Below are 22,017 nucleotides of genomic sequence, written 5' to 3'. Positions count from 1 at the left end.
AATCAGGCTTTGAACACAGAATAAAAGATATCGTCATAGTTTAATCCTTCTGCTCTCTTCTTCCCACTACCATACCCTGCTATAGACTGTTGGGCCAAAAGCCATAGACACAGATGAGCAGACAGAGGACTAAGCATGGCAGGAATTCAGGGGCCAAGACTGAAACCAGACATGTAGGATCCATCTAAAATATCATGCAATGTGGAAAAGTCACACGTTTTTCTAAAGACAGGTGCATCGCCACAGCAAGTGTGCCTATTTATATTTTCCTTTGCTTTTTTTATTCTTGGATTCGGTTCTAGGAAACTACATATTTGACACAACAAGAGAGAATCACTTTACTTGCTATAATTAAAAAATTAAATCTGTCTCAAATAAATTAAGAATATGTGCAAATGCAAATTCTATTTTTTTAGGGCAGAGTAGGTAGGAATACTAATAGCTCCACAGGTATAACTCTTTCAGATGCACTTAGCTCTGTAGTTTGCTCAATATCTAAAATGATGGAAAAGTCAAAAGCTGAAATCTCTGATGTGAGTTAGTAATAAAAGATGGTGTAGAAGAGGTATTCATATATTTGTAACCAAATTCAACTTCCATTCAATTATTGCATTTCCTCACAAGTAGTTGCCCATCAATGCCTATTTTGTAGGATCATAAAATACAGTGCAGTCCCTGTAAGTGACTTTTTAGGTTGTTGTTATCTGGCACAGGTGGCTCTAGAGCCTGCTGTTGACTGTAGCTCTATGTGCTTTCAAATGCAAGTACCTACCAGCTCCTCCTCCAACATTTTATAAAATAAATCTTTTTTAAGACTAACTACAAATAGACTAAGAACACACAGAATTCAGAACTTTCTTCATTTGTTCACTCAACTTAATTCTTAACTACTGAGAATGATGAGATAGGCTAAAAGGAATTAGTATGATTTTTTATGATAGGTACAGTCAACATAGTAGATATATATTCATTTGGTACTGAAGAGTGTATTCAAAAAATCATTAACTTTGCATATAAATAAATCTTATTTCGCATTAAAAAACATAAAAACAATTATGTTTACATAGAATTTCTATGAAATGAAAATATTGAGATGCCTCAAATTTGGCTTTAAAATGACATTTCTACCTTATTATTGACTCAGAAATTTTAACTCTGAACCTCTTCATATGAGTTCTAACAGATTAGATTGTTTTACAATGTCATTTAACTGGAATTGGCAACACTACACAATTTAAAGAATAGTGCAGTGTTCACTCAGCAGAATGGCTAAACTCTTTGTATTTTTGACCCTTGTGTTCCCAAGAGATGAGTAGACAAATACAACAAAGCTTAAAAACAAGCCTCAAAAGAATCCAACTATTTCCAAGAAATGTAACTTAATTACATCAAAAACAAAATTTTAAAATTCCATATCCAGCTCCCAACCAGATAAAATTCACACTGTTTATTCTCCAGTCAAAAATTAGAAAGCATGCAAAGAGGCAGGAAAAAAGTCAACCAATCAAATAGAAACAGACATAAAAGTGACACATACAAAAAAAAATAGCAGACAGAACTCTATTCTCCATATTCAAGAAGGTGGAGGAAAAGCTGAGCATGTTGAGCAGATTTATAGAAGATGTGTTTTTAAAAGACTGAAATCAAACATCTAAAGATGAAAATTATAATACAACTATAATTTCCAAGATGAAAAATATACTGGACAGAAGTAACAGCAAGTTAGATACTTCAGAAACAAAAGAATAGTGGACTTGAAGACAGATTTCCAATCAGAAATGGTGCAAGAAGAGATGGTGGAATGAGATCATCAATGTACTGTAAGAAAAGAAAAATGGGAATCTGATATTCTAACCTCAATGAAAATAGCTTTCAAAACTAAAGGGAAAATGACTTCATCTGACATACACAATCTGATACAATTCATCACTACCTGCAATACTTGAGGGAATTTGGTTGTACATTGCAAAATAGAACTGATCAATTCATATTGCATTTTACTTCTCAGACTGGTGACCCAAAGAAGGTATTGATAATGCCCAAACAAAGAGCATGATGAGTTGAGTTTCTGAAGTCTTGTGAGCACAGAGCTATACAACTTTGTGAGGGGGATTGACAGAGAACATCTATCCTGATCAATACATATTAGGAGTTGTCCTGTCCCATCTCAGGCAGTCCTGCCATTTCAGTTATTCAGTAAACATTTGCTAGTGAAAACATGTGCTAGACATCTGAGCAAATTGTTGATATTCCTTAGTATTTTATGTATCTTTGTTCTTTTTGCCATAGAGGCTAATTTAGTCCATAATTCTGATCACTCACTCCTTCTTTCATGCCTTATTTTTCCAAACATTTATCAAAAACCTACTATATACCAGACCTTGTGCCTACAATTCATGGGTATAAAGGTGAATAAGGTAAATCCTGCTCTTAAGAAATATCTTTCATTTTGATAGACAAGCACACACTTAACTATGATAACACATCAAAGTATTATACTGTAGATGTAAAGAAAATGCTGCAGGAGGCAGACAAAATGATTCACTTTTCTGTAGGATTGGAGGAAGATTTCACAGAGGAGGTGATATTGATCTGGGTTATTAAATGTTCCAGATACTATTGCTACATAAACAAAATATCCTCACAGCTGCTTAACATGCTCATGTATTCTCTGGGTTAGGACTTTAAACAGAACCCAGTGGGGATGATAGTTATCTCTGCTGCATAATGTTTGTGGAGAAGACTCAAATGTTTGGGAGCTTCATGGATGGAAATCACCTAGAGTTGTCTCCTCTAATATCTCTGAGAGTTGATTATGTCTGTTAACTGAGACTTCATACCTTTCATGTGGCAGCTTAGGGATCCAACAATGAGTATAAAGTGACAAGGTAGAAGCTATACTGACTTTTAGATAGTAATCTAAACTCAGAAGTCACTATTACCTCCCCTGCATTCTATTAGACACCAGGAAGTTACAATCCTGCCCAGATCCAAGGGAAGGAGAATTAGATTCCAACTCTAGATGGAAGAGTAGCAAATTCTGGAAGAGCATGGGAGATGAGTAACACTATTTCCAGAATCTTTAGAAAATAGCACATGAAAAATTTTATGTGGAAACCTAGTGGGAATGTATTTAGCATTACAGGAATGAAAAGGTTGTGTGGCTTATGCATGAGAATTGTCCCAGGATGGTGCACAGCCAAAAATTAGGGGTGAATTTTAGAGGGCTTTTAATTTTTATCCTGAGGTGATTAGACTTTAGGTTATAGGCAATGAGGATTTACTAAAGTGACTTGTTCTTGTTTTCAAATCAAACATTTAAGTGAGTAAAATCTGTGATTTACAAAAATACCTAAATTTATTGGATACATGGGGGCGTCTTAAAGACAAATATAATAATATCCATAGGGAACATGGTGGGCTCTTCCAAGCAGTTGACAATGTAAATTAAAAGAACAAATGAAATGAATAGATATGAATGGAATATTGACTGATTGGTCAAGATTAATGAGGGAGAAAGAGGCAATGGAGGATGACCCTGAAAGAGGTAAGAATGCCTACAAGACCCAGAGCTTGGCCACCTTGCCTGAAGTGGATTCCTCTGGACCTAGGATGCATTACAGATCAAGGCTTACCACAGATCCCACCATCAGACAAGCCTAACCAGACCTGTGAATCTAGTCATGGGCTCTCATCTACTCTGTGGACATCATAGAGAGGTGTCAAGGATGAAGAAAATAAGAGTGGCAGATCTCCAAAGCAGATATGACACAACACTGGAGTATTCACTCTGAAATTCTTACTTAAATTCATGTATATTGATTCTAAATTTTCTGAGTTATAGAAAAAAAAAATTCATGCAGTTTAAATTTTCTTCCTCATAGAAAAACTGTAGCCAGAATACTGTTTTATTTTTATAATGACTGGTTCTTCCTTGTCCTGTTAGATTTTTAAAGAAATTCAAACTTCCTCCTACCAACTCCTGAGACATTATCAATTAACTACACACAGCCCATCGAACACAGCATAGTGGTAATTAAACTAAATTACTATGTAGTAGCTTTCATTACACAATGACACAGTTTTTGTTAGGACCATAGAGAGAGTTTAATTACATGTCTAGACACCCCCTGAATTCAGAGCAGCCGTATTATCTTTGTCTCTTTAAAAAGGAATTTGAGCTTTTGATTATTGCCTTTTTAAAAAGACTAACTGGCAAGTTAAGTTTGGGGTTTTTCCCTTTTTTCCTTTCTTATCCTATATTATGCCTTAACGTGTACTTGACTTAGGAATCATGTATACATCTGTGGATGTGTTTGTTTTTCAAGGCAAATGTACAAATTTTCACCCTTTCTCATGTTTGATGTACCATTCACTTGCATCCAAAAGTATTTTCTTTTTCTAATGCATCCCAAATATGTATTTTTTAATATGTAAAGCATATTCCATAGTCTAAAGCACAATCATCTTTAATAACATTACTTCCAGCTTCCTCACCCTTGTGAAGAAACTAACTCTGTAACAATGAAGTGATTTCTTCATTAATCCTCAGTGCTGAGCAGTCAGCTTCTCTGGGCAATGTGAAGAGCTCATGCTCTCTGTGGGGCCAAACTCAAGATCTCTGGGCCCTGCATGGCCAAACTCTGCAGACTCAGGAGCTCTCCTCATTTCTTTTGTACTCAAACATGATCTCTTCTTTTCCATTACAAATATTTGCTTGCTGCTGCTTTCTCTGCAATACAAGTCATTTTTGTGCCTTTTCCAAAGCTATACATTATTTCCTGATTACCACCTCCATTTAATTATTCAAAACTTTCTGTAGCCTCCAGTACTAAATTCTCATCTTTTCTGGGACATGCATCAAATACATTTCAAATGTGTTTCCTCTCTAACCATTCTCAAAATCCCCTTGGATTGTTGCCTCCCAATATGCATTTGCTCTAATCTTATATTCAAATAAGTTTTGTACACCAATTTATTTGTTGACTATATGTACATTGCTTCTGTTTTCTTTGTATACATGTGTTTATTTAGTCAGCATGAGTCCTGTTTGTTTAAATTAGGACATACAGCTTTTTTTATTGATTTTTTTTTTTTTGCTTGTGTGTGTGTGCCTGAAGCCTAATTTAAAATAACCATTCACTTAATAATGATTTCTACTGAAATCAAACATAAGTGTTTCATTAAAGCCTAAAATGAATGAATGTCTTAATTTTCTTAGTTGAATTTTAGGAAAAGAATATAGGTTAAATGGTATTTTCCACCAGATTCATATAGCTCTTTCTTATAAATATGCATTTGATAAAATTTTTATCCCATGCACATACTGAAATAGGAAAATGAATTTCCAACATGTTGAAAGTATCCATTTTCCTCCAAGCTGATTTAGTAAACCAGGAGACTCTCACCACAAGCAGAAATAAGTATTGGAGTCTGAGTGTTCCTGACCTCTTCCGTTGACTGCTCTAACCTGACACTCCAAATTTTCCTATTCAGTAGCATTCCTAATTTCTTCTCTGCCAACATCTTCTTCCCTTTCCCCATGACGCTGCGACCCCAGTAAGCATTTCCAGCAACATTTTACTTTCTTCAGACACTCTTAGGCAATACTAGTTCTAGAGCTGCAAGGGACCCATACAAACCCTACCTGCAAGGTCAGCAACTGGACTCCATCAGGCTCCTTCATCTACAAATGGAGGCCTTTTAGCTTGCCCACTGCTTTCTAGGATATTACAGCTGGTCACATCAATACGCCTTTAGCCACTTGACACTTAAGTCACTGTATCACTTCCATTTTATTGCATTGGCAAGCACAATTACCTGAGTGTTTCAGACATAAAAGAGAGGGAAGAGGAAACAGATGAATTTTCAAATTTCTCCAAACTTCTGAGGCATACAGTGTACTGGATATTCTGATCAACTTCAAAGGATGTAAAGAAATTAACCCAGCCATAACTACCAACTTGGCGCCACTATAGGATAAAAACTAATTATATAATTATTCAAAATGTCACTTGCAAGATGAAACTCTTCTGCTGGATCTTACAGTTAAAGTGTTCTTCCCGGTTTGGGGCTCTTCTCAAAGGGACAATGTCAATCTCATCTAATATTCAGCAAACACCTTTGAAGTGACTAAGTACCATTACCTAACAAGAATACCATATGTTTTATAAACATACAGATGCTAAAAGCCTTACTTTAGCTAAATATATCAAAGTAATGTTGCTATGGAAATATATTGCCACAATGTAAGCAGAAAATTTTCTACTTAACAACTTCAACTTCCATCACAAACAAAAAAATGGAAAATGAATACAAGGTTCAGATTACCATCATTCTTTGACTATCTATGTTAGTCACTAAACATTAAAACAACATTCACATCCATAGCAAAAGTTAGTTACTTGTGAATCATTTAAAACCACTTATTGAGCACAAACTTAGAGCCAGGCACTGTGAAGGAAACCAAGTGTCTGGGGAACTTTTCTGATCTTCATGGAGTTTTTCTAGTCTATTGAAAGAGACATCCTGAATGGAAAGGCTGCCAAGAAATCTACATGCTGTGAAGAGAATCAGAAAGCATCCCAAGTGGACATAACAGTGAGCACTTGCATTAGTTTAGAAGGACAGGTACAGTCTCCCTGAGGAGGTGACATTCATTCCAATTGATTTCTGAGAGTGCAGAGCACTGGCCAGGTGACAAAGGATGAGGAAGCATTCAAGGCAGACAGAGCAGCCAGTGATGATAGTTTCCTTTTTGTTTCTTTCTCTTTTTTTGGTACTGGGGATAGAACCCAGGGGAGCTTAACCACTGAGCCATATTCTCAGACCTTTTTATTTTGAAATAGAGTCTCATTAAGTTGTTTAGGGCCTTGCTAAGTTGCTAAGGCTACCTTTGCGATCCTCCTGTCTTAGCCTCCTGAGTTGCTGGAATTACAGCCATGAGCCACTATGCTTGGCTCTTGTTTCTTTTTGATGACCAAAGCATATAGAATGTATTTATATGATGAAAGCTAAGAGAGAGATTTCAGAGAGGGAGAGGTGAAGAGAAGTTTAGAATGTGTGGCCAGTGCCTCTCAGGAAGTAGGAGGGTGTGGGATGGGATCCAAGTAGCCCTGTGGCTGGCTCTTGAAGAACTGCCAAGAATCCTGGGAGAATCCAGCAAAAACAAATTAACAGGGTTTGAAATATGACTGTTTATCAATGACAAATACTGTGTCTTAGAACTTTGTTTTGTAATTAATAAAATAATAACAAGAATGTTTCAAATCCTGATTGCCACAAACTTTGTTCCTTTTCTGACTTCTAAACATTCTTACCATAAACTATAAGTATATATAACAAATTCAGTACATATTTCACTTAGGACTATTTCAAAAGGGAAGAATTGAAACCTAATCTATGATATATTTTATATACTTATAAGTTAAATTGAGTCTTTGGGGTGGAGGTCTGTGGTAAATCAAATGAAAAAGGCATACATTTCTATTCAAGTAGAAAAAGGAATAATAAGCAAGTAAAGGAAGGGAGATGTAAATGCACACAAACTAGGTTAGTTATTGTAATTGAAGCCTTTTTTCACTGAGTTTTTAAGCAATAAACAGAAGGGATAAGTATGATGAACTACAAAGCAGGTATTTTCTGATCAAAGTAACCTATGACTCTCCAGGAAAGAGCAAGTTTTCCAAAACTTTCCAAATGTGTGTGTGTGTGTGTGTGTGTGTGTTTAACAAGATACATGAAACAACAACAACAAAATCCTAATAGCTACCATTTGTGAAGTGGGATATACACAACATGCTATTCCTTCACAACTCGTCTGATTCTCACTGCCACCTGCCAAGGGTGCAATGCAGATGACAGCACCAAGAGGTAGAGGGTATTAGGGCCACATGGCTAATAAATTATACACCTGGGTATATTGTCCTGAGTACCACTCATGAATTGTTCTTTAAAATTTGCTTCAAAAATGCTAAAGAAATCTTAATATGTATACTTCTTACATCAAAACTTCATCAAGACTGAAGGCATGACATTGAAATGAAATTTATCAAAAGTATGCTTTAGCACACAAAACATTAAATTTACTAATATAAAATCCTTAAGCATATGTCTGTTTCCTATCTTGACTTTGCTTCAGATAAACTTTTATTTATCTTCATATAATGTTTTTTTTTTCCTAACACTTCACTTTAAATATTTGAACCAGGAAATTGTGCTTTCCTGCCTCTGACTGCACCCCCACTGCTATCTCCCCCACACACTTATTTTTTATTTTTTAAGGTTTTAATTGATTTGTGCACACTTGGTTATTTTTTCTTCTGATTTATTTTTTAAATTTACAATTTGTCAAGCATTAGTAGTTAGACGATACAATTGTTGGATTTATTTTTTCTCTCTACTAAATTGATAGACTAATATAAATGTTATAAACCTCTCAAATTGTTATAGGTTTTTATTCTGATTTCTTGTCTTTGGTTTACTTTAATTATTACTACTTTAGATGCTTGGCTTATTTTATAGTATCCAGTTATTATGTTTGTTTTTCTCTAGTGCTTTTATCTATTTATGTTGAATCCTCATGATTCAAAGTATCTAAAATCAACATGTTGAAAAGATATTATATGTCCTTAATCAGATATTACCTAGTTGTACTATGTCATTAATACAATATTATAAATTACCTGTGCATAATTTCCCATAACCATACAATTTTGAGGAGCATTTAAAATTAGAGATACATGAAATTTGAGGTCTATACTTCATAAAACCTAGTTTGAAAATAAAAGGAAGCATGCTTATTATTCAACTCTTAAACTTCTTTTTATGTCTTTAAGTGCTTAAGAAGTTTTCAAAATATATTCTAGAGGACTTTTTTTAAAAAAATCTAAAACTGTCTTATCATAGTGCAAAGACATTTCTTCTTTCTTGTTAAGAGTATGGTGGAATTTCCCAGAGGCTATATGTGTGATTTTACAATAGACCTGGCATAGAAGCAGACATGACAATCCAGCTGTCTTATATTAAGCCAGAGATTAATGAAATTTGCAAAGCTGTGAAAGAATATCACTCCACTCACTAATTTTTGTCCTAGAAAAAGATCAAATTTTAGTCAGGCATGGTGGTGCACGCCTATAATCCTAGCAGCTTGGGAGGCTGAGGCAAGGAGGATCGCCAGTTCAAAGCCAGCTTCTGCAACCAGGAGGCACTAAGCAACTCGCTGAGAACCTGTCTCTAAATAAAATACAAAATAGGGCTCGGGATGTGGCTCAGTGGTTGAATGCCTCGGAATTCAATCTTCAGTACCAAAAAAGCAAGTAAGCAAGCAAGCAAGCAAGCAAGAAAGAGACAAAATTTTTAGATTATTTTAAACTTTTAATTTCTCAGTTTAAACCATTACTGCAGTGAACAATGCTGTTTATAACTTATATAAGCAAAGGCTTTTTAACTCTAAGGAATATAGACATTTCTTAAGAACTTAAACTCCAAGAGTGATGCTGTTCCTGATACTTTTATCCTGAGGGAAGATAAAAGATCATACTCCACATTTTCCTCATTCCTAGCTTCCTCATTTCATATTCTGTAAAGTTTAGAAATTCTATGGGCCTACTTGTAGAACTAATCAAAATAGTGAATGCCATTTTTTTTTCAGTCAAAAACATATAAATGCCTCTCCCCACATATGTAAATCATTGCAGCATACCTTTTGGTAACCTTTCTACACAAGTAATTTATAGCAAATTATTCTAGGTCTGTTTAAAAGCCAAAATTAAGATCTTTAACATTCCATTGCTTTCTTTTTCTGAGTTTGTTCCTCTGGTAGTACTTAGCTCCTAACTCTATATTTTCCTCTAAAACATTCCTTCTTGTTATCCATTCTAGCTTCCCTTATAGAGTCCCATATTCTCTTTCCTTTTGTTTGTTATTTGTTTGTCTGTTTCATTTTCACCTGGAATACAACCATGGTTTCTATTCAAGAAAACAGAAAAATATTTCATGAGAATCTTCATCTAATCAGTACTTTCCTAAATCAAAACCTAACAGGTCATTTCATCTGTTGTTATCATGTTGCTAATTTTTGTGTCATTTTTTTTCCCAAAGGAATGAAACTTCTAAGTTAAGTAAAATTAGAGAGAAAATCAATATTGATGCCCAAATGTGCAATTTTTAGGTGTTTTTCAGAACTATGAGGTACTTATATCTTCCCCTCCCAACCCAGCTGGTATCAAGATATGATATTTTCCTTGTTAAGAATGTGGCATATGGGGCCAGGGTTGTGGCTCAGTGGCAGAGCACTTGCCTAGCATGTGTGAGGCACTGGGTTTGATCCTCAGTACCATATAAAACTAAATAATAAAATAAAGGTATTGTGTTCACCTACAACTAAAAGCATTCTTTAAAAAAAAAAAAAAAAAAGAATGTGGCCAACTTTCTCTGGTTATCATACAAGGCCAACCATGGTCTTCTATCATTTCCTCATTTCACATTTCTCCTCCCTCTCTCATTACCTTTCCCCTCCATTATTCTGTCCTCTTCTTCATTTATATCTTCTCTCATCCCTTCCCCTGAAGCAATCAATTTTCTGCCCAGTACCTTAGGAATCACATAATAGGCAAGGGTGTGAGCTCTGCCTCCAAATGCCTAAATGAATCCCAACCACAATGTCTAATTGTGACATTGTACAAATCTCTTGGCCTCTTTGTGCTTCAGTTTCTTCATTTGCAGAACAAACATTAGGTGACTTAATTCATAGAGCTGTTGTGAGGATAAAGTAAGTTAATAAGCTATTAATAGTAGTGCTTGGATAACAATAAGAGCTTATGACATGTAAGATATTATCTATATGTGATAATTACTTAATATAATGTGTGAGCTAAACCTAGTGAGACCAGAGCAAAAACAACTTTATGTTTCTTACTGTTGTTCTGGAAAATCCACTCTGCAAATTCATCTCCTGGCTCTGGTGATAAATAAAACTTCAGGCCATTCCCGTAGCTTTCCCAATCACTTCTGAGTGAGGAAAAGGCCAAAATTTTAGATTTACATCCAATTTTAAACTTCTACAGTAGAACTTAGAGATCTATAATTTGTAAAGGATAAGGATACTTGATAATTCTCTTTGTATTTTCTTGCTCTTCTTTGAACAGCTAGCTGCTGTTTGTGGTCCTTTCAGGGTTGAGATGTGAGGGTGTTGAAGGGGAAGAGGAGTCCAAAGGTAAAGATAGATTTTACCTGACTGGTACAATTGTGGTCCAGCATCGGTGATCCTTGGGTTTGGTAGGTTACTAGTGCCTGTTACTTTTTCCACTTTGAAACACATTGATGGCTTCTGTTGTAGGGCATTTCTTTCAGCCCAGTTTCTCTGAGTAGTCAATGAATGGCTCCTCATCTGCCTACTGTCACTTTTGTCACTACTCTCCCATTCTGTTTCCTGTGAGGCTCAGGTGGTATTTCCTACAGGGAACACATCCCATGCAGGGCTTCTTCAAGGAGGCTCAGGTCTGGTTCCTTTCTTCAGAGTCATATATATATATATATATATATAAAACATATATTTAAATTATTTTAAACTTTTAATTTTGCAGTTTAAACCATTACTGCAGTGAACAATGCTGTATGTAACTTATATAAGCAAAGGCTTATATATATATATATATATATATATATATATATATATATATATATATATAAATAATTACTGGCTCATGCATGAAAAACTGAATATATTATAATATTATAATATTTATAATATTATAATATATAATATTATAATATATAATATTATAATATTATATTATAATATTATAATATTTATAATATTATAATATATAATATTATAATATATAATATTATAATATTATATTATAATATATAATATTATAATATAATATTATAATATATAATATTATAATATAATATTATGTAATTATATAATAATATAATGATATTATAATATTATCAGTTTTTTATGCATGAGCCAGTAATTATATATATATATGATTATATAATCATATATATATATAATATAAATGAGTATAGCAATAAAATGAGTATAGCTGCTAGAAGTAATTATATATAAATATATATATAATTACTGGCTCATGCATGAAAAACTGATAATATTATAACATATTATAATATTATATTATAAAAATTATATCTATTTTATATAATATTATATTATAATATTATATTATAATTATATCTATTTTTATATATTATATTATAATATTATAAAAATATTATAATATTATATTATAATAATTGTATCTATTTTTATATAATATTATATTATAATATTATAATATAATATAATATTATCAGTTTTTCATGCATGAGCCAGTAATTAAATATATATATGATTATATATATAAGTATATATATATATATGCCTTTGCTTATATAAGTTACATACAGCATTGTTCACTGCAGTAATGGTTTAAACTGAGAAATTAAAAGTTTAAAATAATTTAAATATATATATGTATAATATATATATATAGAGAGAGAGACTCTGCAGAAAGGAACCAGACCTGATATATACATATATATATGAATTCATATATATATATATATATGTGTGTGTGTGTGTGTGTGTGTGTGTGTATACACACATAGCTGTTTTGTGAGTGAAAACTGATGGTGTCTTTTAGGAGAGTGATTTTTCAGTGTATATTAAAATAAAAACTCCGTGTAACTTTGGCCCAATTACCAAACCTGTCCTAAAAAAAAATGCCAGCAGAACTACCCAAATATGCAAATGCTAAAATGTTTATCATTGCATTTCTTGGAATTTTTTAAAAAATCAAAATAAACTTGAGTGTCCATCAAAAAGAAATAACAATATTAATCATGATGCATCCAACATAGTGGGTATAAAAGTTAAATAAAAAAAGCTGAAGTGCTAAGTGGATGTTTCAAAGATGTATTAAGTAGGGGAAAAGGCAGTATAAAAATAATATGATACATTTGAGTAAGAAAATTGAGAAAACCAGGTATATTTCCTCGTATGTATGCATATATTTACATTTATAAATGCATAGAAAAAAGTTCAAACCAATGTTATGAAAAATAGTTTAAATTGATGAGTGGTTCTGTTTGAAGAAAGGACTAGAAATGGGGAACAGAGGTCAAGGACTTTAGCATTTACAATGAGAATATGCTACATGTGTGATTATACAGAATTTTACAAACATTTTAATTGCAATAAAATGAGTATAGCTGCTAGAAGTAATCTTTATGATTCATCTCAAATATAACTTTCAATTTCCATATTAATAGATCTCCTAATTCTCAGAAGAGTTTATGAGAGTATTCATCATCATGGAGTAATATTTATCCTATTAAAGAGAGTCCTAAATAATAGCTACTCACATCTAAAAGTCTGACAAACAATAATTATGATATCTTTGCTATGGGTGTGAGTTTCTAAGGTCACACATGCAACTATGCTTTTCAGATATAAACTAGACAAATTTCAATTCACAGCAACTTGATTTTATTACAATAATAATAAAACAATCCCCATTGATATAGTATTATGCCTAAAGAGAGTGATGATATTCTCTGAGGAGCAAATATTTATTTATTTATTTATTTATTTATTTATTTATTTATTTATTTTGACAGCACTGGAAATTGAACCCAGGGCCTCAAGCAAGCATCTACCACTGAGCTATAACCCTAAGCTCTCTTAAGTTATTTGTTAATGTATAGGTTTAAAACAATATCACTTTGTGATATTTATTTTGAAATCATAATGTGTTGTTGCATTTCAAACATAAAATTATGATAGTTCTTAAAAGATTAAGTATTATGTTGAAAACATAAATAGAATTATGTGAATGTACTTCGTATTTTCCCTATGCAGTACCTACATGAAAATGGGATTGTACATCGTGATCTCAAACCAGAAAATCTTCTCTATGCAACACCAGCCCCAGATGCACCACTCAAAATCGGTGAGAATATTTCCTGATGTTTCATGACCTCTTTACCCAGAGCAGAAGAAATTTGTTCTGTGAAATTTTAAAACATTGTTCCATCCCTAATTTGAATTTTGGAGGAATATGCATTGTTTTAGAAGTTCATGCTTTATCCTGGAATGTTAATCCAGAAATCAGTGCTAGAAGTTGGTGCTTCTTTGTTAGAGACACAAAGAAATTATGGTCCTTACCAATAACATATCTGAGGAGATGACCTTGTGTTTTGTAGATAAGTTTATAGCGGAAAAAAAAAAGATAGATTTAATGCTTCCTTTGATTATTGACTCCTATTTTACAAATTATTTGGAGTCTAATTTTAGATAATCAAGAACTTTGATTCAAAATACTTGGTACATATTGATGAATCTGGCCTCTGAGACACTTGTTTATATAACCAGATATAAATTAAGGTCTGTATTTCCCAAAATGTACTTCAAAGAACTCTGGTGCCTAGGCAAGGTAAATAAAAGTGAATAAGACCTTTTTGTTGGAGTGTGTGGGTTTGAGTAGTTTGCAGAGGTTGGTCAAATAAGTTAGAAAATGCAAACTTAAACTTAAGCAGGCTTTGTATTTCTTTTTTTTTTTTTTTTTAAGAGAGAGTGAGAGAGGGAGAGAGAGAGAGAGAGAATTTTAATATTTATTTTTTAGTTATTGGCGGACACAACATCTTTGTTTGTATGTGGTGCTGAGGATCAAACCAGGGCCGCACGCATGCCAGGCGAGCGCGCTACCACTTGAGCCACATCCCCAGCCCAGGCTTTGTATTTCTGCAGCACTTCCAAGAACCTTAAAAAATATTAATGAATAGACTGACATATTATATACTGTACTACAAGGATTTCCCCAAAGTTTGTTGACTCTTTTTTTTCCCAAATAAACATTGTGGAGGAATACAAAGATGAACTTTGAGAAATTCTGATCTACCCAAAGAAAAATTTAAATCAGTGTATTAGGACATGATGTATTAAATGCTATTTTCCACAGACCTTCCTAAACAAATCATCATTTCCAAAAATTTTTAAAAACTTTACATGAATTCTCCTTAGCAGAATTTGTACTAAAACCTCTGAAAGGCATTGTATTTCTGGTGCTGTCTGTCACAGCGCTGAGCTGACGTGTTCACTGCATTCACCAGTGTTACCAACTTTGAAAATCAAGCTGTTCTATGAGGGAAGAGCCTAGACAACAGAATGTGCCTTATGAATGCAAGAACCTAAAGAAAAAAATCCTGAAAGTCCTGCTGGCAGTAAGCTTGTTCTCATAATCACTCCTGAAAGGCAGCAGACAGCAGGGAGTTTCCATTTCCTTTGACATCCCTTTCAAAGATTTGATCCTTCAAGAAATTTCTTTAAATGGATGGATAGATACTAATTTAGGCAGGAGAGCCTTTCTTTCTGAAGGGCTTCCTGCTGCTTTCACTGATAAGGATCAGGCACCTCCCTGGAAATGTGGGTTTATCTTTGAAGTCTAAAATGGCCTCGGTTCTGCACCTGCCTCTCTTGAAGAGTGGCCTTGAGCAGCTTCCTGATGTTTCCTGGGAGAGAGATGTAGCCCAGCAAGAGATCACAATGGTGGCACCTTTGATAATACGTTACTTAGGTAATACTTTGTGGATTAAGTAAAAAGGATTTTTGCATTAAAAAGACACTTGTCATATGAAAGTAAATTATTATCTGTCAAATATAATAGGTCAGACATTATTTCTCTTCAGTCAGAAAATGTCTTGATGTTTCTGTTTATTTCCACGACATTTATGAAAATCTAATTTTTTAATCTTCAACAATGGAAGATTCTGAATGATACCACTAAGTCTATATCATCTCTTATACTGTCACATAAATCTCAGAATTATAACAAGAGACAAAATATCACAACTATTAATTAATAGTTGCTTAAGAAAATAGCTTATTTGGTAAAGGCTTGGAATTTTTTAGAAGAATGAGGGTTAAATATGAATTTATTTGCAAATGTATTTAGGGAGTCCATATTTTTCTCCTACTTAAATAAAGACTTTTTCCTTAGCTTCCTCTCAGGTGACTTGTCCCCCACACATGTGTACCCCACCATCAAATACAAAAGCAAACAAATAAATAATTATTTTTGTAAAAAGAAAATGTATTTATAAAAACTGGGAAAAGATTTGCTTCATTAATTTTTTTTTCTGTGTTAATAGCTGATTTTGGACTCTCTAAAATTGTGGAACATCAAGTGCTCATGAAGACAGTATGTGGAACCCCAGGGTACTGCGGTATGATCTTTGATACTGATATTTTACCTTTATTGAAATCTATTTTTATTTAATGACCCAATTTTTATTTTTAACACCTAATATCTCTATTTATAAATGGCTAAAACTGGTGTGAGTCTCCATGACCACCTCCTGTTCTTCCTGAGGGGTTCAAAATGATGTTGGTTTTAGGACATCTCTGTTAAAATATCTTTTGGGTAGGAGCTACTCTTGGACTCACTCAAGAATAGAAAGGCAATCCCCAGGAATAGGACAGGGAAGTAGCAGAGTTTGTAGTTGGCCAAGAGCCTTCTGTCATTTTCTTATTTGCTTTTCCTTAGGAGGGTATTTTAGGAAACAGGGTGAATTTATTCAAATGGTATACTGGATAACATGAAAATGGTGTAATCTTTAGGTTTCATTCATATCGATGGCCTAGCCACCCCTGCCCCTCAAGACAAAGACTTCAGGTACAAGAAAGTTCCTCCAATCCTCCAGGTGAACCATGCTAAGATCCTCATATCCTCTTGCCTGATCTCCCAGAACAGGCTGGAGGTACCCTATGTATAGTCTATGATCAATCCAGAAACAGAACAAAATCTTTTTGTCCATCCTAGCATGAAAGTAGTGGTTTGTTTTTTTTTTTTTTTTGTTTTGTTTTTTTCCTGATGGCTGTGTTAATCCAACAATAACCTAAAAACCCAATAAAGCTTGCCAAAATTAGCTAGAATTCATATAATTTTGGTGATTAATGAATATGCCACAAATCAATTAAAATCCTAATGTAGATGAAAAGGAAAAGAGATAAAATTGTATGTCATCAGTCACAAGATTATCAGTCATCGACTTTTCCTCCCAAGATCTGACTTTTTACATAAATCTTTAGCTCACTCATTTCTTCAGCAAACCTGTATTAATTGGCACTATATGGTGAGTCCACTGCATGGCACCAGGGTGATACATCTCTACACTAACCCCACTCCAGGGGATGAGAACCGACAGAACAGACATGCAAACCCCCAACTTACAGCACCTTGAGAAATACCAGGTTATGTGTTTGGAAGGGTCATTATGAAAACACAGGGAAAGAGGGGCATTTGGAGTTACTGGACTTGTTCTTCTAAATCACACCTTAGAAATAGAGAAGAACTATCTAACTAACTCATTTTAACAACTTTTGGATATGTAGAAATCAGATTTGAGAAAGGCAATAAAATATTCTTTGAAGCAAATATATGATTAAATTGGGCTGGGGTTGTAGCTCAGTGGTAGAGCACTTGCCTAACACATGTGAGGCACTGGGTTCAGACCCTCAGCACCACATAAAAATAAAAAATAAATAAAATAAAGGTATTGTGTGCATCTAAAACTAAAAAATAAATAATAAAAATATGATTAAATCTACAGAATTAGATGTTGGAAGGAACCCTGAGTTTATTAACATTCTCATTTTACAAAGGTCTAGAGAGTTTAAGTGACTTCCCCAAAATTCCACATCTAGTTATTAGTGGCCTGGGTTTGAGACTCCAGGTATTGAAGGGCCTAGAAATGCACAGAATTTCCCCTTTAAAAATCAACATAGATAAGTCAGTATATTATTCTTTTTATTTAAAAATGTCTTCTATTTTAGTTATTTAAACCTCAGAAGTATTACTTGCAAAAGTAATTGCAAAAAGAGTAAAAATCAAAACATGTAGTCAATATTAATAGCCTTATGTACCTTCTTCTATACCTCTCCTTATGACTCCAGGTTCATGTAAGCATTTTATATTTTTGCTTTTAATAAGTTAGTTTCCCTGGTGAATTTTGCCCACTATTTTCTTCCAACTTAATTTTTCATAAATCCAATAACTGTCTTTCTGTTAAATCTTTACATTGTGCCAAGTGTTCTTGTCTGGATCCTAACCTCTTTGAGGCCAAGAGTAATATGTTAGTTAGTAGTAAGTTCAGAAAACCCCAATTGTGTGGCTTAGACAAGGTAGAAGTTTCTCTTATGTTAGAAGTCTAGAGATAACAGTCTTTGTGACTTCCATTGCAATGGCTCTGCAGGTACTATGGATCTCAGTATCAAGGACCCAGTCTCTCTCACAATCCAAAATGGCTGTTTGAAATCAGTCATTACATCAGCAGAAATTTTAAAAGATGGAAAAAAGATGTACTTTTTGTAATTAAACAGACTTGCTGAAGCCCCATGTCACTTCCACTTACATCTTAATAGCCATACTTAGTCACAGTCTCTACTCTGTCTGGGAAGCTAGCAATGTTTCTTTTGGTTGGACATGCTGCTATCCTAAGTTAATTCAGTGTTCTGTTACTAAGTGTCTTAGTTCATTCAGACTGCTATAACAAAATACTTTAGAAGGGATAACTTATAAACAACAAAAATTTATTGAGTTGATGGTTTCTCTTGAGCTTTTTATGTAAGGGCACTAATTGCATTCACGAGGGCTCCACCCTCATGATCTGATCACCTTTCAGAGGACTTATCTCCTATTATCCACCACCTTGGGAGATGTTAGGACTTCATCATCTGAATGTTGAGATGGCACAAACATTTAGACCACAGCATTAAGAATGAGGTTGAGGGATTTGGGGGGTGGCTTAGTGGTAGAGCCTAGAATGCATAAGACCTTGGGCTTTATCCATAGCACCTAAAAACATTTTTTTAAAATGAAGTTGGATTACATAATTCATCATAGACTTACAAGATAAGATTCCATGCCTGGGGGGGAAAAGTGAAAACCATTTCACTCTACCATGTTTGCTATAGGCATTCTTTTATTTTATTTTGTTTTAATGCTCTTCATTTTCCTTAGAACTGACCTCTGTCAATCCCTCTATGGCCCTTCCCTCCTAGTAATGCCGTACATACTTTCCCTGTCTCTGAGTCATGTGTCCTTATTTGTCCTTCTGTATTTCTTTCATGTGTCCAGGTGTCTAAGGCTATGGAGGTGGAGTTAAATTAGTACCATGTGCCAAACAAAACTGTCCACTTAGCCTGGTATGGTGGCACACACCTATAATCCCAGCAATTTGGGAGGCTGAGGAAAGATGATTGCAAGTGTAAGACTAACCTCAGCAAAACTAAAATAAAAAGGGCTGGGGATATATATATAGATCAGTGATAGACAAACCTTTAGTTTAAATTCCCAGTAAAATCCCAGTATCAAAAAACAAAAACAAACAAATCCTTGCATTTATCATTGCTAATGTTGACCAATTGATAGGAGGATTGAAAGAGAATTGAGAAAAGAACAATAAAACAAATTAAGGATTCCCCACAAGAAGAAAGCTGATGGACAATTTAATAATTATTATCCAATTCTAAACATTCAATATTCCCCGAAAGGTGGGTAGGTTGCAACAAATTTCTGAGAACTGAGCAGATCTGAAATGGGAGGATCAGAAAGAGGATCAACTAGTGATGTCTTAGAATCCCTTTTGTGACTGTGAACAAGCAGTACCCTTTCAGGGACTAGTGATGAGTGCAGTTCTTTCTTATAGCATTACAGAGTGTCCATTCTGCAAGAGAGGCTGATTCACTCAGGGATAAAACAAACACTGAATGTCTAATAGACTCCATGTTAACTTCTGAGGTTACAAGGATAAACACAATGTGGTCTTGCTCTTCAAAGATTTCACAGTCTATAAAAGAAGAAAGGCCTTTCCATAGTAAATCAGATAAGTCAAGATTCATCTGAGCCAAAGTCTCAGGAAAACAGAAGGAAGTGAACTACTGATCCTGATTGAAGAGGTCTTCTAAAGGAGGGGCATTTGAACTGAACATTGAAGGATAAATAGGAGTTCAACAAGTGGGGCTGCAGGACATTCCTTTGTCAGCGATCACAGGGAAAGTGAAGTTATTGGGAAGCGGCAATACCTGGCAAGTTCAGAGGCTGTTTGTCACTTTGCCACTTTGTAAGACTAGAACACAGAATTCTTGATCAAAGGTATAGATAGATTTGGAAAGGTAGGATGAGCTATATTTTTTAAAAATCTGCACTTCAGGCTAAGGAATTTGATGATTTGGTAGGTAATAATGACTCAAAAAGTTTTTGAATCAAGACAGTGTTTTGATTTTTTGTTTTGTTTTGTTTTTTTGTTTTTCTTTTTTGAAGAGATGAACCCAGGGTCACTTAACCACTGAGCCCCATCCCCAGCCCTTTTCCTTTTTTATTTTGAGACAGGGTCTACTTAGGGCCTTGCTAAATTGCTGAGGCTGTCCTTGAACTTGTGATCCTTCTGCCTCAGCCTCCCAAGTCGCTGGGGTTACTGGCATGCACTACCATGCCTGGCCAGGACAGTATTTTGAAATCAAGAGAGTGTTTGTATATACCATTTGTCATTTTATAAATATCTGGATTATGACATAATAGATGGGTTTGAAAGGGAAAGAGAAAGAAAATGAACAAATTAGAAAGCTGTTTTAAATGCTCTTTCATGCTTTTTCTAACGGGAGAAATGTATACAAGTGCTCTCACTCCTAAAATACCATCTCCAGGGATAACATATTTGCTCTACTCCTAAATCCAGTCATATTTTAAATACAATATGTTTGTTATCTTGTCCTTGACATAAATATGCTCATTTTATAGATAATGTCTTCTTATCATGGAGGTTTGTTGTTTTCTGTTGATTATTTTTGTCCTGCTGATATGCATGTCATCCTTGAGGCTACAGAACAGGAAAAGAGGAAGCTGAGTGGCTGAGAGGGCTTACGCTAATCCTTCTGTTCTGCTCTAGGTAGTGGTTTGGAGTTATTTGCCATAATGTAAGGAGGGGAGAGGCCTGGGGAGTTGGTAGCTCTGTTGACCTCAGGGGAATATTCTGGTGATTGAGAGGGAAGATAAAAATGCTCTGTGCACTCTAAACATACCTATGAAATTACTATCATTTATATAGGATGGAGCAGACTTGGAAGTAAAAAATGAGTAAGGTTAATATATTTATATACAGAAGCAAGGTTCAAATTGTATACAAATAAATACATATTTATTCATATAAATTCTTGGCTCAAAGGAAAGACATAAATATATTACTTCAAAATGGGAGTAGAGAGAAAGCTGGATTTTTGTGTTATATAAGCATATATAACATAAAAACATATATACATACACATATATAATTAGTTTATTATAGATAGACATAATATTGGGGTTTAAGAGGAAGCAGGATTTTAAGGGTTCGCTTCTGTATAGTAACAGGAAACAATGGAAAACCGGAAGCCATAGGAACACCAGGCACAAAAATCACATGTCTCTGGACCATAAACAAGATCTAGGCTTTAAACAGAACAAGAATTTTAATGTGAAAATGAATATTTATATTTGTCCATCTTATAAAATAATTAGATCATTTTCAGGTAGCTAGCTTTGAGGGGCTAGGGTTGTGGCTCAGCGCTAGAGCACTTGCCTTGCACGTGAGACCCTGGGCTTGATCCTCAGCACCACATAAAAATAAATAAACAAAATAAAGGTATTGTGTCCATCTAAACTAAAAAAAAAAAAAAAAAAATTAATTAAAAAAAAAAAAAACTTTGATAACCACCCTCGATTCTAGCCCCTTCTCTCCTCACCACATATAAGTACCATCATCAGTCTAGTATGTCTTCCAAGAATAAGTAGCTGGAGAGGAAACTGTCCATCTATAAGGAGAGCTGGGAGGAATCACATGCAACACTGTCAGGAATCGCTATCCTGCTGTGGAAAGCCTGACTTTACCCTGAGAGGGCCTGGTATCCTTTTATGATATAATCAGGTGGGCATGGCCACCAGAGACAGAGAAGAAGCTCAGGAAAAGAAACAA

The 22,017-nt window shown here is 34.3% G+C and overlaps 1 protein-coding gene across 1 annotated transcript in view; it reads left to right on the top strand.

Annotated features, from left to right (window-relative positions):
- Camk4 (calcium/calmodulin dependent protein kinase IV) overlaps positions 1 to 22,017 on the top strand; it is a 232,310-nt gene that overhangs the window by 187,691 nt on the left and 22,602 nt on the right. Inside the window, exons 6-7 of the mRNA XM_027927740.2 lie at positions 13,871 to 13,961; positions 16,159 to 16,233. Of these exons, the coding sequence (XP_027783541.2) occupies positions 13,871 to 13,961; positions 16,159 to 16,233 (166 nt within the window). The remainder of the gene's footprint in view (positions 1 to 13,870; positions 13,962 to 16,158; positions 16,234 to 22,017) is intronic.

This window comes from Marmota flaviventris, chromosome 5 (genome assembly GCF_047511675.1).
Source record: "Marmota flaviventris isolate mMarFla1 chromosome 5, mMarFla1.hap1, whole genome shotgun sequence".
Taxonomy (NCBI): Eukaryota; Metazoa; Chordata; class Mammalia; order Rodentia; family Sciuridae; genus Marmota; species Marmota flaviventris.
Note: the sequence above shows the minus strand (reverse complement) of the source record. Positions and strands in the feature narration are given on the sequence as shown.